Source organism: Astatotilapia calliptera, chromosome 13 (assembly GCF_900246225.1).
Source record: "Astatotilapia calliptera chromosome 13, fAstCal1.2, whole genome shotgun sequence".
Lineage (NCBI taxonomy): Eukaryota > Metazoa > Chordata > Actinopteri > Cichliformes > Cichlidae > Astatotilapia > Astatotilapia calliptera.
The window spans coordinates 13,622,689-13,641,261 of NC_039314.1; the positions used below are offsets into that span (position 1 = coordinate 13,622,689).

The window sequence follows — 18,573 nt, forward strand, 5'->3', positions numbered from 1 at the left end:
CTCTCTCCTGTCTGTCGGTGGGTATGGAGGGATGGGGCTCGAAAGGAGAGGAGAGAAGTGGCTCTGGCTGCTGCCTCTGCGTCATATTCATACCAGTGCAGCTGAGAGCCCCCCACCACCACCACCACCATCACCCCCTCCCTCCTCTCATTTCCCCTCTTCCACCGCCTCCCGCCTCCTTCCTTCCTTCCTTCCCTCCCTCCTTCCTTCCTTCTCATCATCCAATTTGCACACTACTAGACCCCCCCCCCCCCACCCCCCAACCCATTTGTGTCTCCTATCTGCATCTGCTCATCACATTCTTCCTCCCTCACTCTCTCTCTGCTGGCCCAGCTTGGTTTCCTCTGCGTGGCTGGCCTGAGCGGACTTTTTCGCGCGAGTGTGGTAAGAGGAGAAAGAGGAAGACAAAGGTAAGCACAGATATGGAGGACATTTAAGAGTGTTTGTCTGTAAATGAGAGAGTGAGAGAGATAGTGGAGAAAAGAAAAGCGGGGGGGTAGAACACCTGGAAGACAAAAGAGTGAGAGGAAGGCGATGGTGGCACCAAGAGCCTTTCAAACATTTTAATAGATATTTATGAAGAATCAAGGTGCTCTGTGGAGTGTTTTTACACTGTGTAAAGACAACACACTAGGATGAGACGCATGCCTCAGTAAGCCAAGCTGGCAGCATGTCTGTGTGCAGGCACTTTGCTGTCTGTCACATAGTGTTATGGAACTGCTGCTGCTGCGTGCTCCCACAGTGGAGAGAAGGAGGCGAACAGAGGGGGGAACTTCATTATTCTCAGAGAGCTTTTTTGTGCAATGTGTTGACAGAGCGGGAATCTCTGCATCTGCACAAGCAGGGAGAGTGAGAGGCAGAGAGGAGAGTGAGAAAGAGGATGAACAACAGTGCAGTTAGTGCTGAAGCGCTCGGCTTCAAAGCATTATCACTCCTGGAAACAGGAGCCATTTCCAAAAATCCCATTCGCACACCCTCCCTGCTCTTTCTTCCCTCACGCTCTTTATTTCTGTTTGTTTTTCTTGCATTATTGGGGATGTCTCTGTTGTTCTCTCATATCTTGTGTTGCTCAGAGTTCACAAGTAGCAGGATGTTGTCTTGATGTCAAACCCACTGATCGCGACCATCGAGGTGCACAAAAACACTGAACTGTGACGAAACGGCAGATTGAGATGAGATGACTCCGAAAGACAAACACCGTTGAAACAAAAGACGCCAAAAAAAGTCTGTGTGTGAGAAGGGCAAATGAAAAGAGGAGGGGAGAAGACAAGTAAAGGGAAACGAGGACGCCCGCAGGGTTGTTCATTGTGTCTTGGTCCTAAGAGCAGTGTCTGTCTGACACTGTGTATGACATTTAACTGTGATGCGTCTGCCAGTGAGCTGCTGTGTTGGGAATGTGCCCGTCAGCTTTCATTTCTGTGGAGACAGTTGTTTGTCTTGTGTTGGCATATTGGTTGTGAGTGACAGAAAATGGAAAACAGAGGTTTGTTAAACGAGGCTTCAACTCACTTGGGAGTCCTTTGTTAATGCAGGGACAACACGGATATCATAGACCAGTGGTTATGTAGCCCACTATCAACAACCCCCCCCCCCCCCCCCCCCAAGTTTTTCACATAGTCCACACATATGTCATATTTTTAAACTAAATTTCAACCCAAACTAGGCAGCACTGTTTAAAAAAAAGAAAATGCTGTAAAATTGCCAGCTAACCTGTAACCTGGACTGCATGACATACACTGTTCTACTGGCTTCTATTTTAGCCATTTATCTTCTACTTTAGCTGTTTACTAAACTTTTTACTTGTGCCTTTTGTAGCAATCAACCACTGATCCATTACTTTTGAGCTAACTGCTATCTATTTTTTGACTCTTCTGCGTTACTTTGTGTGCACCCTAACTCATTATGCTGCATTAAAAAAAAAAACAGTGCAAACTTTTTCCATGGTTTTCCAAATTCTGACTGGTAATGCAGAAATGGCCTCTGGGACACATGCATCTTTGTTTAAAAAAAAAAAAAAAGTATTCTGCCCGATATTTACTGACGCAGTTATGACCCAGGCTCATTTCCTATCATCTTTAAACCTTTTCACCGTTTCCCGTTTAGTCTCAATAATTTGGTGATAATTCACCGCATAGACTTTCACCCATTTGACAGGATGAAGTAGATGAGCAACAAAGACATCTAAATTATGAGAGTCGGTTATGTGCTTGTGTGTTTGTGTAGTGATGTGTGAGATTATGAGATTATTGGCTCAGAGAGCAGGCACGCTTGGGCCAAGAGAAGTTGTGGGATGAAAGGAAAAGGAAACCAGTGAAATGGAGGAGGGAGAGGAAATGAATCACAATCACATCAAGCTGCAGAAAGGTCAAAGTAATATCAACAGAGTGAGGAGATTAAACTGACAGTTCAGTAAGATTAAAAAGCCAAAAAAAAGGAAAAAGAAGTAGGGTTTGCTGAACAGACGTTTGCAATGGAGTCAGACTGTTTACACTCAGCTCTTGGTTGTGGGCTTGTGCGCATTTGCGCACGCACGCGCCTCCTGCCTCCCATGGGTCTCCGGTGTCCCTGCGCTCCAGGTGGGCTTTGCATTTTTAATCGATACTGTCTGTAGTGATTAACACCCGCGTTTTCTCTGCAGCAGAAAAACAAAAGGAAGGAGAGGGAGACGGAAAGAGAGATGAAAATCTGTCATACATGAGGCACGGTGTGTGTGTGAGAGTGTGTTTGTGCATGCATGTTTGTTTGGCGGTAATGACCCTCTGCCTCTGGGCTCCTACTGAGTATGTTTATCTCCCACAGCAGCACCGGGCAAAAATAGACGATGCATCACTGACACGCACGCGCACACACACACACCTTGTGCAGTTTCTCTTTTTCCTCTCCTTTGCTCTAATTGCCTCCCTCCTGCATTCTCCATTTCACACACGCTCCCTTGCTCCAGTCCATATTACTTACTCCAGTCTCACACACTCTTTTCTTCCTATTTCACTCCTTTCTCTATTTTCCCTCCCACTTGTGTTGCAATATGCCTATTAATGATGCAGCTAGAGCACCAGTGCCAACTTCCTGCCTCTGACGGAGAGAGAGAGGAGTGTAGTTGTGGTGTACATGCCCTGCTTTGTACCACTCCCTCTTATCTCTCCACCCCTCTGTCTGTGTTGTTTTCCTCAGAGTTGGCCCATGCGAGCAGCGTGTGGACTGAGTGCAGCTGTTTCGTTTAGAGAAGAACCCAACATGTGAGAAGATGTCTGTTGGAGGTTGTGCATGTCCCGGTGAGTGCCTACTCTCTCTTCTTTATCTCTTCCTGTCTCTGATCTCCCTCTTTCCTCCTCCGTCTCTGTGCTCAGTGGTGCTGTCAAAAAGATGACTTATGTAAAAGTGCTGCAAACCCCCCTACGGCCAACGTCAAGCTATGCGAGTGTGAGTTTGTGTGGGCATGCAGTGTGGCGGTGAATCCATGCTTCACTCGCAGCACATGTCCTAAAACAAGGTTATAGACTGAGGCTACCACACTTTAGGATTGAGTTGTTCAGCAGAGCCTCTCAGTCACGCTAGCCTGCTGTGCGGTTGATCAATGGCTCTTTGAGTTTTACCACATACAGAGACTGAGATATCAATAAGTACTCCATTTCTCAGCTTCATTTGGCCACTGTAGTTTTGCTTAACGGATATTAGGGCTCTTGTACATCTAGAAGAGTTGTTGGAACTCACTGCTTAGTGTCACATACATTTTAGATTTGTCCCGGGGGTCAGAACTGAATGAGGCAAAAGTACTTTAATTTACTTGCTTCAAAATGGTTTAAAGCTCCCTTGATGGATTTAAACTATTAATGAGGGTACTTAAGACTTAACCAACTTGCCTAGAGTTAAGCTACATTTGGGCTATTGCACAGCTCTTTGTCATTGTGACTTTGCATTTTGCATTCCTGCATGTCTTTCAGAAAATAAGACTTGCACTCTTAAGCTTTAACGGTTAGCTAAAGTATGGATTATAACCACAGAATTGAGTGTTATTGATATTCAGGATCTACAGTTGGCTCTTGTGCTACTCTATCAGAGCAAGAGGAAGAGCATCTAGTACAGTCGGAGTCTGTCTGCACATGTCAGTCTCTGGCAAGCAAAATGTTTTGGCAGTTTTTATCAAGTACATCTTCTAATCTGTTCTCTTCATGGTGTGTTTGATCCCCCTTTTTTTTGACTTTGGAGCAATTTCTCTTTAAAAGTATCCCACTGAGAGCAGGCAGGCTACAGAGATGGTTGCCTTGCACACAGTGAAAAGCCTCACGGTGCCAGGGGACGGGCTCTGTGCATCACATTGGAAAAGATATCAGATAGAAATTGAATCGTAGCATCTGCTCGGGGGATTTTGGAGAGGGCAGATTGAATTAGGGTGTCAGTATCATTTTAATGGGGCTGCTCTGATTCATGGGCAATCAGCTATCAAATGGAGTAATATTAGGGCCTCTGCTTGATGTCCTTCTCTCAGATGTTTTTGTTTCTGTACTATCTAGGTTCTTTTCTCCCTCCTGTAGCATTTCAGTGACTCTGCCTCCTTCGTTCCCCCTGTTAACAGACCGTACTGTGGAGCAGAAACTTTTAATGACATCCACATGTTTTTGAAGGATGTACGGAGAACACGGTACACCAGAGTGATCTGCCATGTGCATGCCGTGTACCACCGCTTAAACAGTCACAGACTTACATAGGCTTACACATGCGTGCTTGGAAAAATTTGCAGTGCAGGATGCAAGTACACTCGCTCGTTTGTGCACCATCACGAGGAGCCTGCTAGGACAAGTTTAGGCTGGTAGGTCTCACAAATAACCAGAGTCATGTTGATCCAAGCTGGTTTGCTGTTTCTCTCTCTCTCTCTCTCTCTCTCTCTGTCTCCCTCCCTGTGTCTGCATGCTGTAAATCATTATATTTGAAGGCTGGTTTGTTTACATTCTTGTATGTTCCTGAATGGGAGATCTTCCCCATCATTCCTGCATGAATCTACATTGTAAAAACAAGTTGTCTATAGTTCTAACATCATTTTCACATTTATTCGGTCAGAATTGCACAGATGTGTTTTGTTTTTTCACTAGGCATACTTGCTGTTTATAAGCCAGAATAAAGAACGGCATTCTCATGGCTGTCTAGCTCGGTGACAACCCTGTGACATCCTGCTGTTGTTGTGACTTTGCTGTGAATTAACCTTTTTAAGGCTTTGTTCCTTGCGTGAAGGAGATTCGTCCTAACACAGTGGAGCCAATCACATCCTTTGTTCAGGCTAAATGGTAAAAATAGATTGCTTGTGAGCTGAAGATACCCCCCCCATTCTCGCATGCACCCACTCAAGCATGCGCTCCCCTTTGCTCACCACTCTCTCCGTCTCTCACCCATCCCACTCTAACCCCTCCCTCCCATTTCTGCCTTCCTCATCTCACTCTCTCGCCCCTCTTCCTTTCCCTCTTTCACCCTCTCTTCCTCTCCCTTTCAGTCACTCCTTCATCCCTCGCCTACTGCCTTTTGCAGTAAAAGTGGCGTTACCTCATGCAGAAAGTCACGTGGTTCCTGATTAAAGAAAAGTGACTTAAAGCAGAGCCAAGATGGCAGCCAAACAGCTAGGATTTTTTTTTTGTGTGATTACTGTTACACAACAACGTGACTCCTTCAGCTTTATCTCACTGAACTGAAAAGCCTGCCTCGCTTTCTTTTTCTCCTCAATTCTCTTGCTTCTTCTCCTTTCCCCGCCTCTCTCTATTCTACTGAGACTCTCAGATCTTGTTTGCTAGATCAAAATGGCTGTGTGTGCAGAGGCAGAGAGAAAGAAGGAATGCGTGGGAGACAGACAGAGATGCTGGGGGAGTCGGAGAATTTTTTTTTTTTTGTTGGGGGGGGGCAGGCAGAGTGGAGATGAGCTGTAGTGATGTCACATCTGCTGCAGGCTGACAGGATGGCAAGAGAAAGCTGGCATGTGCCACCCAGCTGAAAACAGGGGGAGGATAGGGAGACATCGAAATGGGGAGGAAGTTATTTTTCTATTGAAGCACACCTGTAATTGTAAAACATGTACAAGCTAGTGAAGACGACAGCAGACTGCTGTAAAAACAAAGTATAAGGAGAGCTGAAAACTATATCTTTGTGCCGCCTATGTGGACTCAACACCAGGAATGGTTTATTAATCCAACCAGATTTGTTTTTTCTCCCCCTTTTTATTAAATGTATCATGAATTATTCAACCTGTGCAAAGTAAAGTTGGTGTCAAGATGGGTTAGAGTGCTGAATGGCAAGCCTTATATTTGATCAGTTTTATGCAAATCAAGACTAATATTGAAACACTGACATTATTGAAGGGAGTTTTGCTGTAAGTTGTTTCTTCTGCTTCTAATTTTGGGTAAGAGAGTAAGTGATGTTGTGCATCGCTTTAAGTTTACATATTTCATTACAATTAAATGCTGTGTCTTTATACCCTTTTGGGGATTTCCATGCTTAGTCTCTAAATAATATTGTAGTCTGTCTTAGTTCTTAAGTTTAAACAGCTAAAATTTTATCTGGAGAACTTACCACCCCCACGAATTTCATTTCAGCAGGGAGACTGTGAAATTCATTTTAAAACCTAAAATTTTAACTCTTTCCAAGGAATTTGTTAATTCAGTCTGGCTGCAGGTCCGAGATCTGTGTTGTTGCTACTGTTCACGACACAGACCTTCACACAGACATGAGGTTTTTCTCTCTGTCGTTATCCTTTGCCATGTCTTGAACACACACTGTTAACTTCCTCTCGGTAAACCACAGCAGCATCCTCTGGGTGACGCCTGTGTTAGGACAGTCTCCTGCCTTGTTGCTATCACTTCCAGTCAGGTGTCACAACAGTTTCCCAGACAGGCTTATACTTCCACTGCGGTGTCTAAAAAAGCAGCAACAGGAATTGGAACATCCTCTTCTTCACCAGCTTTCTTCAGATTTCCTCAGTGCTGCTAAAAGCTCTTTTGTCACACGCTTGGTCAAAGTCGTAATGCATTTGAAGGGCCTGGAAAATGTTTTCGAGGCATAATTACATGTGGCTAGTGTGTGATGACCTACTTTGTTTATCAATATCAGTTTTTCCTAGTATATTATTTGCCTAAGCAAGCCAGAGTTTAAATAACCAATGAATAAATAAAAATGGAAAAACCTTTTTTTGCAACAATGAAACAAAGCACAGAAGTCGAGCAAGACAAAGCAGACTGAATGCAAGTCGGCCCAACTCTCTCTCTGTGTGTGCGTGTGCGTGTGTATAGATAGATAGATAGATATAAAAAAAAGACGATATATCGGTGTTTGTACACGAATACCTGTGCCGTTCAAAACCTCCTTTTCTGAGACCAAAATAGGACTTAGTTCCTGCGCTATGGTGCCTTTAATGTTATCACTGCCTGCCAGGTGACTATGTGCTAAATGTGACTCTTACCGAATACAGATTAAAGAGGATTCAGTTCAGAGTAATGCATGTGGTAATGCATATTGCCATGAAATCCACACTAATGGATTTTGTGCATATGTATATTGTTGATAATAGAATTTAATATACAACTACAGCGGAGCATGTACAAATTTGTTGTTATGGCCAAAATCAAATATTACTGTAAACTCCAGGACAGTAAATTCATTCTACTTTGAAGCATGAGATAAAAATTTTTTTCTTTTATCAGCATTTGCCAGCAGAGGGAGATGCTGTCCTTTCACACCTCTGTGCAAGTCCATCAAAACTGACTTGCACAAGGAGTTGATACACCAGCCAGCTTTGGTTTTGTTCAACAAGCGATCTCAAAGTTGGGCTTGTGTTATCACTAACAGATTAGACCACAGGTGGTGCATCCTTCTCTGAAAACTGCGTACAGCAGTGCCTGCTTTTTTTTTTTTTTTTTTTTTGCATACAGTTTTACATATCTCTGCTCTATATATAACATAGGGTTTGTGCGCTGAGAGACGCTGGTGTGGGTCAGATGTGTTTACTGTACATCTCAAAAAGCATAGCTTCACTTCCCTAGGCTGCACTCCCGGCTTATAGAAATTCTAACTGACTGGCAGCTCAAGTGAAAGCCTCAACAAATGAGCTTAAAATGCACTTTGAGACCACAAATGGTTCTCTAGGCCTCAAATATATTGCTTGTAAACATTAGAGTGGTTATTGATTAAAAGTGAGGCTGCAGATTAGCCTACGCGAACTGAGGCTATGACGGGCACAGAGCTGTGGTTGAAAAGATTTGAGTCATCAGCTGCGTCAATCACTTTTAATAGGCCTTTACAAAGCTACAATTAAAAGCGCTATGTCGGTAGCAAGTCATAACTGATTTAATGGTATAAATAGGATGTTTGATTCACACTCCATGAAAAGAATAAAGGTTAAGGGGTTTTAAGATTGTGCAGGACTTGGATGACCACTAGTTTAAATGGGTCCAGCACTGCTAACACAGTGTTACTTTTACAGCATATTCTAAAAGGACTACTCATTCTTCATGAGTGATCATTATGACTGATTGACTGTTTCAGTGCCCTCACACAGAGCTTTCATAAATGGTCGGACACTCTGCGTGGGAAGTTGAGAAGAAATCATCTCAGACACTGCAGTTTCACGGGACATAATCCTGTCACTTTGATCCACAGTTAAAGTAGGAAAAAGACATATTTTATTGCAGCCATATCTGATCATGAAATCTGAGATTCAGCTTTTACTGAGCAGTAATGAAGTCTATGTAACTTTTTAGATTAAAAATGCTTGAATGAGGGGAAAAAAGAAAGTGCAGACATAATGATGCATTTTTTTTTCTTTTTGCAACACGTGGTTACTTGGTCAAGTATTAAGATATTTAATTATCTAGCACTGCAGTTAGGGAGCAATGTGGTGTGTTTTAAAAATCAGCCTGTTCACACACAATTTTAACAAAGTGAAGTGCAAGATAGTTAAATATCTGAGATATGTCACATGTAATACTTGGACAAAAAGATAGACTTGCAAGTGAGCTACATGTTTCAGTGTATTTCACTTGTGTGGCATCTTATTACAATGCTATTATAGACTATGACACTTTATGACTTGTAATAAATACAGTAGGCAAAGTGCAGATGGATATTTGATTGCATCAATGAAAGAAGAAAAAAGAGCTACCTTACCCTCCTAAACTCTGCTGACCCAAATATTATTCATACCCACTATACTTCAGCGCAGGGCTGGCACAGAAACGGCATGGCCCACAATGCTGTCAGACTGTGGAATAAGATTAAGTGAGACGGTTGTTCCTCGCAATGGGGACCCACCTTGTACTACACTGGGGGCCACTGGTCTACTGATGGGACAAATTGGGGGCCCCAATTTGTCTTGACTGGGGCCTGAGATTTTTGTCCCGGTCTGTGTGTAGGGATGGGCGGAGGAGCCTGGAGGAAGGCGGGGCCTTTGTTTGTTCGTGTCTCGGCTGGCAGGAACAAAGGGTCCGGTAGTAGTAGAACACAGTCCTCCAGACAAATGACATTTAAAACATATAAGCAGGAATTGCAAATTCACCAGAAGCGGGGAAGTAGCGGGAGTGTTTCAGTTCCCGTCGTCAGCTGTTTGGTTTAGGACCACAAGAGTACATTATCAGCGGCGGAGAATTCACCATCCAGCCGCTCCGGCTAGCAGCAAGGCTAGCTGGCTAGAAACACCGACCCGAGGTGTTGAGCAGCACCGCGTTTAGGTGGACGTTTCTCTGCAGGTAACTCAATCGAACTGCTATACCAGGTTAGCAGCATCACAGGTTCACAATATCCGCTGAAATTGATCGTAAACAGACACGGGGGGATAGGGAGCGGAGGGCGGTGATATTTAGCAAGTGGGTTAATAGCTTAGCAATGGCATCCGTTTTCTGCAAACGGTTAATGTTAATGAACGCGGCCCTGTGGTTCAGTTTACGCCTGGCCCGTGCTGTTAAAGTGGATGCTCGCGCATTTTTACAGGTATACTGCTCATGCATGTGAATACACGGAGCAATGAGGTGACACCAGAGAGCTGTGCAAATACGTTAGGAGTCTTGCACATAGCTTTGGATGTTTTATTGGCTGATGGCCATCCTCTGGATGCAGCTCTATTGTTTGCATTAAGCAGTTTGGGCGGACTGAACTGCATCAAAGTCCAGTTAAGTTAACCTTTTGTTAGCGTAGTGAAATATGCATCGTGATCTCTCACCTTGTTAAAGTTTACTCTGTTCAAGGATGCTTAAGGACTGTAGTCATTTGTCAGTACGTGACATCCTTTAACCTCAGGTGCCTCTGAGGCTGTCTTTTCGTGTTAGTAGTTGTTTACATGCATAAGGATCTAATGATCTGCAGGATTTTTTTTTTTTTTAGATGGGTTAGTACTGCTGATTGAACCTCATATTTGTGTGTGTATTTATGTTAGAGGTGAGAATCCCCCATGTGTCAACATTTTTTTTTCCTCAGGGCCTTTGTTTTAAAATATCTTTGCATAATTTGATTGTAGCTTCATTGTAGCTGTTTCTGTTTTCACATTAAGGGTTGTGATTGAAGAAAGGTTGTTTTTTTTGTTTTTTCACAATAGAGATGTGATTTGTTACACTGGACATTATGTTTTGCACAAAGCTGTGGGATCAGCATCAAAATGAACAAAGGCTTATCATATGGGCCTGAATGCAGTCTGGGACTAATGGCTAGACTTGCTGGGGGTGGGTGTATAGGTCAGAGGTAATGTGTAGGGAACCATTGTTGGGTGGCCTTGAGCAAGATCAGCCTCATACTAATAGGGAGGAGAAGATGACCTACCATGACTCTTGAGAGTATACAGAAAGAAGGAAGAAAAGGGTGAAAGTAAATGGAGGAGGAGTTGTAGTAGTGTGTGGTGAAGGAGGACAATTAATGTTTTTCTCTCTCTGTTTGAACCTAACAATCACCATTTGAGAATTGGTGCACATGTAGATAACTCGATCAGTTCACAGAAAGTGGCAAAAATCTTACATTTACACCCCTCTATGGTTTTGGTTTGCATTAGCATGCATGGCGCTGGGAGTCGACGTTTCTCCCCCTGCTGGTTTTAATTAAGTACAGCCCCCTCTTTCCTATGCCAAGCAGACAGTGACCAACCGTTGTGCATAAATTGTAGGTCAAATTAACATTATGCAGGTGCCTGTTGGGAATACCACATTTACAGGCAGTGTAGGCATTGTTAAACAACTGGATACAAATGGGTTTTGCTGTTATTTAAATGTTGCTAATACCTGCCTATCAAAACATACTTTAAATTCCTCATGTTGGTGCCCCACTTCTGTGTCTGCTTCAAAGGGTAGGGGAACTGGAGGGTTGCTGTGACTGGCCGGTCTGACTCAGATTTCTAGGGGTTGTTTTCCTACAACCTGGGTATAAAATATCTTTTGAGACCCTAAAACTTGAAGCAGCTGTTTGTGTGGAGCCTTCTTGAGTAGATGTTTTCTCAGCACTGCCAGATTGTTTGAGCATGACTGTGTTATCTGGGCAGACAGGGGTTAACAACAGCCAGTGTAGGGATGGGGGGGGGGATGGGTATAGAAGAGGCAGCAAGAGGGGGGAGTCCAGCACACAGTGTAGAGAGGCATGGTTTTAGGTTCACATAGGGCTGTATGTTGAGAGGAGGGTCACCAGTAATGGTACAGGTGCCACAAAAATACAAAAAATATGCCAGTGGATCTGGTTTCCACTCATTTTGCAGTTTGTGTTTTCAGATGTCAACAGGTTAATAAATATACCCCCCCTCCCCAAAACAATCATTTGTTTTCTTGTCCATTTAGCAGATTGAAGGTGCATTAGATGATGAGAGCAGCAGGAAATTGTTATGGCAGTGGGCTTTTATTTGAACAAGTCTGAACAAAATCATCCAACATTAGATTACTGAGATGTTGCTGCGATTTGAATGAGCTAAATCCAAAGTAATCTAAATCTCCTTTAATTCTCTGCCCCCCCCCCCCCCCCCCCCTCCTCCTCCTCCTCCTCCTCTGCTCCGGGGTTGTGTGCAGGCTGTTCGTCAAAGTCATTCAAGCTGTACTCTCCTAAGGAGCCCCCCAACGGCGGCAGCTTTCCCCCCTTCCACCCAGGCGCTATGCTGGACAGAGATGTGGGGTAGGTCTGAGCTGAGCTCTCAAGGGAAATTTGTGAATTCATTCAGCCAGTAAATTATGCCATTTGTTACCCTCTTGATGTCTTATCTTTTGACTTCTTGCAGGCTTCTTGTTTTTATTATAAAATCAGTTTTTTTGATGTTTACTTAAGAATATAAGATGTCTGTTTTTACATTTATTTATTTAATTTTAATAATATGGAGAGGTTATGAAATGCAATCTATTTGCAGAATGTTATTAAAGGCATACATGCTTGGTGGAGATTATCAATATCTTTTTTTTTTTTTTTTTTTTTGTCCTAGGCCTACACCCATGTATCCCCCCTCATACATGGAGCCTGGAATGGGGTGAGCACATTGATGCTTAAATAATTAACGCCATTTGATCCTGTTTTAGGTCAGAAGTCCTTTATATAGCATATACTGTTCAAAAATTTATGCTGCATTTAGTTTGAAGCTGCTCTTGGATTATTGCTTTTGTTTGCACTACGGGTGTAAGTGCACTGAAGCAGCCCCCACTGCAGGGTGTGTTGAATATCCCCATTTTCTGTTTCAGGAGACCCACACCGTATGGGAACCAGACAGACTACCGGATATATGAGCTGAACAAAAGATTACAGAACTGGACAGAGGTGAGAATCGTTTTGTATTTCACACAGTGTAGTAGCAACCCAACACAAACTGTTTCACAAAAACACAGAGCCTGTCTTTTATTTCCAAGCAGGAAATGTAATAAAGTCCTCGTAGAACTACATTTTGCAGATCCTGTAAACCACTTACCGGTACTGTTGCCCTATTTTTAGATTTCCCTCCCAACAGCTGTTGATGTGTAGGTAACCATGTTAGGGATTATGTGAGAAAATTAAGTCAGAACTCAGACTTGAGTTACATCCAGACTCTAATAGGATTATCTGATAAACCTGGCTAAAACATAATTGGAGTACCAACTGTTTCTATGCCTAAACGGGCAAAAGAGTAGCCATTATGTGTTGTTACGTTGTGAGGCTGTTTGCACACTACAGGAAATGCTACAGCTGGAAGAACTACTGGAATTGAGTTTTACTTTCAGGAAAGTGAATTGTTGGGTTTGGTTGCTTATCCAGGAAAACACACTTTAATATTTATCTTTAAGAAAATGCTTAAAGCTGCTGAATGACTATCATCTGAGGTGTCACAGGGTGAGATTCAGGTACACCATGGACAGGTCGCCAATCGCAGGGCTTTTTGCGTGCGTTTCATTCTGTTGTCCTGAGGAGTAGAAAGGTTATAGGAGAGGTGCAGGTATATGAATTTCTAGTTCTTGTTTTTTTCAAATGGCATCTGTTCTTCCTTTTGAACATGACCTATTTTAACATAACTCACTGCACATTTTGAGGAATCAAAAACTGAAAAATGTTTCTTCTTCTGCTCATAGGACTGTGACAATCTCTGGTGGGATGCCTTCACCACAGAGTTTTTTGAAGATGATGCTATGCTCACGATCACTTTCTGTCTGGAAGATGGTCCAAAACGATACAGTAAGAAATATGTTTTCAAAGAAATGATAGCTGCTTGTCATTGAATATGTTTTATTTTAACACCCTACAATAATAAAGAGAAAACCCCAACAATCAGGTGACCTGCTTATGAGCAAGCACTTGGCAACAGTGGGAATGAGAGACAGGACAAAAGACACACTGTAGAAAAGAACCAGAGATTAATAATAACTAATGATTAAATGCAGAGTGGTTTATAATCAGAGTGAAAAGAAGTAAGTGAAGAGGAAACACTTGCTGCATTATGGCAAGGCCCCAGCAGCCCAGAGCTATTGGAGCATAACTAAATAGGATTGAGGATCACCTGATCCAGCCCCAAATATAAGCTTTATCAAAAAGTAAGGTTTTAAGCCTAATCTTAAAAGTAGAGGGTGTCTCCTGAATCCAAACTGGGAGCTGGTTCCACAGGAGAGGGGCCTGAAAGCTGAAGGCTCTGCCTCCCATGCTACTTTTAAATGTCCTGCTGTCTAAGAGAAGAGTGGTCTGTTGGGGTTGTACCGTATTATAAGGTTTTTATAAATCAGATGACGGCTTTTTTTTTTTTTTTTTTTTAATGTCCTGTCAGCTTTAAGCTTTTAACTTTGGCACATTTTGTCTGCAGCCATCGGCAGAACGTTGATTCCCCGGTACTTCAGAAGTATCTTTGAGGGGGGCGCCACTGAGCTCTTCTATGTTTTGAAGCATCCAAAGGAGTCGTTCCATAGTAACTTTGTGTCTCTCGATTGTGACCAGTGCACCATGGTGACCCAGAACGGCAAACCTATGTTTACACAGGTAATGCCAGTGTGGATAATAGACGCACAATTGTCTCTGAACCTTTTGTTGAGATGGTAACCCATGATCTCTGCTGTTTGATTTAGATTTGTGTTGAGGGCCGCCTGTACCTAGAGTTTATGTTTGACGACATGATGAGGATCAAGACGTGGCACTTCAGCATCAGACAACACAGAGAGGTCCTACCGAGGAGCATTTTGGCTATGCATGTGAGTTGCCGTGTAAACAAGCCCCTCTTTAATACTCAGATTCACGTACCGTGCGTGCAATTGGTCATTACTTGTTTGTTTTTTTCCCCCTATCCTCCAGGATCCCCAGATGCTTGATCAGCTGGCTAAAAATATCACCAGATGTGGGCTGTCCAACTCCACGCTCAACTACCTCCGTGTAAGCAAATTTCCTTCTTGATCTTGTTCTTTTTTTTTTTTCTTCTTTTTTTTGGTAACATATTGGTGAATTATCTGTGTTTGGAACAATCTAACATCTATCATTCAACTTTGGCCTCTCTCGTCTTCCCTTAAGCTATGTGTGATATTGGAACCCATGCAAGAATTGATGTCTAGGCATAAAACCTATAGTTTGAGCCCCAGAGACTGCCTGAAGACCTGCCTCTTCCAAAAGTGGCAAAGAATGGTAGCGCCTCCAGGTAACGCGTTTGAAATAGCCAGTGGCATTTATGATAGTTACCCTTTCAATTTAAGCTTTGAAACACCCATACTAAAATCCAGCAGCTGCTGCGTGATAGTTTCTTATCTGTAAATGACCTAGAAACTAGTGATTTATAGAGATTTATGTGAAACATGTCTTTCTGTGCTTGTAGCTGAGCCTGCCAGACAAGCTCCAAACAAGCGGCGGAAAAGGAAGGTGTCCGGCGGGAGCACCGTGAGCTCTGGCGGAGGCAGCAATAACAACAGCAACAGTAAAAAGAAGAGTCCAGCCAACAGCTTTTCACTCTCCAGCCAGGTACCTGTAAGCATTACATCTACTTGACTTCTGTCTGCACCTCCAAACTTCAGCTGAGCAAGGCATGGGGGGGAAAAAAAGGGTGTAAGGGTTGGAAAGAAGGGCAGAGGGGTCAGAAAATTCTTTGTATGCGTATATTGGGTGGGAGCTGGGGTTGCTAGCATGTTTAGTTGTAGTACCAGGTTTGGGTGGAGGTAGGTCAGGGAGGCATTTGGACTCGGAGTTTGGTGGGATTAGGTTTTTGTGTGTGTGTGTGTGTGGGTGTGTGTGTGTGTGTGCGTGTGTGTGTGGTTTTGTTTTTTGTAATTCTACAGAGGATAGATTTAGGTTTTAGACCCCCTCATGTGATCCAGTGATGGGCAGTCCCTGGTCCTCTAGGGCCACAGGTTAAACGGTCTATCATATAGAGGAGGTACTACTGACCTCCGTCTCTGCTTAATATATTTTGGGTCTGTGGGGTAGGGTTAACCTTGCTCTGATTTCCAGTGGGATAGTTAGGCTTTCACTCTAAATCTGCCGTGTTATCCCGGTCTTAGAGTTACCACTGAGTCTATCAGAGCACGTGATTTCACACAGCACTGCTTGTTTGACTGAGCGAACGAGACCCGAGGTGGAATGAAAACCCCCGTGATGCAGCACTCAAGGATCAGGGATGCCCACTTCTGGCCAGTAGGAAAGGCTTCTCGACCCTGGTTCTCGGGACAGGGAGTCAGGGCCACATGGACTACTTAAATGTCTGAGTAGATGACCTGAACACACATTGTCCAGTTGTGATTTGGTTCAGAATAAGAGGACACTAAAATGGAAAGCTTTTAATACTTGGGTTCCCTTGATTTCCAGTATAATGACGTTCATAAAACAAATAAATGTAATGCTGGAATTGAGCCCAGTCAGATTGCACCTAAAGCAAAAACCAAAACGAAATGAACAACTACAGAGTTGAGTTCAGGGTTAGTGACCCATGCGTGCAGTCATTCCGCGCACCCCCCTGTATTATGGGGATAATTTGTACCGGCCCTTGCTGTCCCCTTTAGGATGTGATGATGGTGGGCGAGCCCACTCTGATGGGAGGGGAGTTTGGTGACGAGGACGAGCGTCTGATCACGCGGCTGGAGAACACGCAGTACGATGGGGCGAATGGCCTGGAGGATGAGGACAGTTTCAACAGCTCACCTGCACTGGGGGCACACTCGCCCTGGAACAACAAGGCACCCTCCAGTCAGGAGAGCAAGAATGACAACTCCCAGTCGTCCCAGTAGACGAGGGGGGTCCCAACTCGTTTTGTTTTTGTATTTTTTTTTTCTCCCCCCCCCAAAAAACTTACTGGGATCCACCTGAGCCAACATGCTAGCAAGAGGGGTCAGGGAGGGCGGCTTCGAGCGCTTATGTTGAGTTAATTTTTATTTGTGTTCTTTCATTATAAAAGGAGAGTGGGTGGTGAAATAGATTGACCAATCGAGCTTATTGCCGTCACACAAAGGCCAGTTCAGCCACTCTACCTCCCTCACATGATCATTGGTGCTCAGCCTTGGCCCTAGTCTGCCCGGCTACAACCAGTCCTCTTAGTGGTGTGGTGAGTCTGGCGGGCTGGCAGTGTGCGTGTATGTGTGTTTACCCCCCCCACCTCCCTCGTCCCGCAATCATCGCTCACCACAATGTTTGAGCCAGAGTTGGCGTGTCCGGTTGTCCGAGTGCTCGCAGCGGCGCCCATGTCAGCGGGTTCTTGTTCCAACCTCGGGTCTCTCAGGCGTGCGTTCCCGTCAGCCTCGCACGTCACTGTTTCTGTTGTGCTCATGTCACAGGGAAGGAATGCTTAGCTTTTATTTGACATGTTTTTGCAGGCTGCAGAAAACTGTGTGCACTCTTAGTATCAAAATTCAACGTTCGGTTTTTAAAAACTCAATTATTTGTTTTTGTAGGACCTGGTTGGAACAAAAACCTGTACAGTGCCGGAGCTTGAGGACCGGAGTTGAGAACCACTACGCTAAATCTTAAACACACACAAACACTGACAGACACACACCCATACACATACACACACATGCAAACACGCACACACTCACAGCAGTGCGCACACACTAACACGGTTACCTTACACCTTCAGCATAAAACGTTGAGGTACTGGAGAAAGGTGGTATGCAGCGTGTCTGGACCAGAGCACCAGGCGCTAACAGAAGTGTGTTTTTATTTTCTATGTTTTAGACTTGTTTTGATTTTGTTTTGTTTTTCAATTTTTTTGTAAACAATTTCTAAAAATAAACAGACAAGCAAGCCAACAAAAAACACCCCAGAATATTCTTTGCACTGTTTTCCACTATTAACGGCAATCTATTTTTCTTATGAATTGACGGTGTATTTTTTTTCCTTTTCTATTATTGCTAATGTAAGAACTGTAAACATCTGAAACCTGCAGTATATTAATGTAGAAATATTGCTGTTAGATCATTCTTATTGTGATGGTAAATAACTTTCATGTAAGTCTATCCTTGATATGTCATCCATGTGTCTCAGACATCCAGCTGTCATCTGGCCCATTGGCTTCAGTGCTAAACAGGCTGGAGACAACAGGGCCAGTGCTTAACTATCTGATGCGAGTTCAGAGTAGCACACTGGAAACCAGTTTCCCCAGGTAAATTTCCATCGAGCACCTGGTTCACATCTGTTGTCTTATCATCGCAGAACTGTTTGCTTTGTCTTCAGATCTCTATATTGGGGTGAGGGTCCTCTATTCAAAGAATATAATGATAGAAATCAAATTTGCTACTCAAATATTTTAAAAACAACTTTTGATGGGGTTGTAAAATAAAAAATAAGACTTTTGTATTAACTTAAGCTTCCCAGAAATGTTTTTAAGTACAATTAAGAAAGCTGCAGACCAAGGAGCTACATGTAAAGATTCTTATACTGTTTAAACGGCGCTGTTTTATGTTATATAATGAATCATTTGTTGGCTTTACTCCTCATGTTTGTGTCTGTGCTTGTATATTTTTAGGTAGTAATTTCTGTAAAAGTTATTCTATGTATTCCTCCCTAGAACTATGAGATACTCAATCTAATGTAAAGAGATGAAAAACCTCTTAAGTTTTTTGTTTTTTTTGTTTTTTTTTTTAAAAACGTGATTTTTAATGGTACAATCACTGACTTAAAAAACAATTTTTGCCCGCATTTTAGGAAACTGTATTTATTTTTCTATGTACT

General features: G+C 43.2%; 1 protein-coding gene across 6 annotated transcripts; it reads left to right on the plus strand.

The window, feature by feature from the left end:
* The first annotated feature begins 163 nt into the window (after window positions 1-163).
* Window positions 164-17,414, plus strand: ldb1a (LIM domain binding 1a). Of its 6 annotated transcripts, none has more exons than XM_026189546.1 (12): window positions 164-410; window positions 3,172-3,272; window positions 12,003-12,105; window positions 12,407-12,451; window positions 12,660-12,735; window positions 13,518-13,620; window positions 14,240-14,412; window positions 14,499-14,621; window positions 14,722-14,799; window positions 14,935-15,058; window positions 15,233-15,381; window positions 16,410-17,288. In XM_026189546.1, exons 2-12 carry the CDS (start codon window positions 3,245-3,247, stop codon window positions 16,632-16,634), a joined length of 1,227 nt encoding a protein of 408 aa, XP_026045331.1. In that variant the 5' UTR covers window positions 164-410; window positions 3,172-3,244; the 3' UTR covers window positions 16,635-17,288. The 6 variants fall into 6 exon arrangements, with proteins under 6 accessions (XP_026045331.1, XP_026045332.1, XP_026045335.1 ...); XM_026189547.1 differs by having other exon boundaries at window positions 15,233-15,375; XM_026189550.1 differs by lacking the exon at window positions 16,410-17,288 and adding an exon at window positions 17,295-17,414 and having other exon boundaries at window positions 167-410.
* Window positions 17,415-18,573: the final 1,159 nt, after the last annotated feature.

What these genes read in the sequence shown, in the direction of transcription:
- ldb1a (XM_026189546.1), top strand. Translation starts at nt 3,245, where the DNA reads ATGTCTGTTGGAGGTTGTGCATGTCCCG. An exon ending in AAGAATGGTAGCGCCTCCAG is followed by an intron (nt 15,059 to 15,232) that starts GTAACGCGTTTG and finishes CTGTGCTTGTAG; the next exon opens with CTGAGCCTGCCAGACAAGCT. An exon ending in CACTCTCCAGCCAGGTACCT is followed by an intron (nt 15,382 to 16,409) that starts GTAAGCATTACA and finishes TGTCCCCTTTAG; the next exon opens with GATGTGATGATGGTGGGCGA.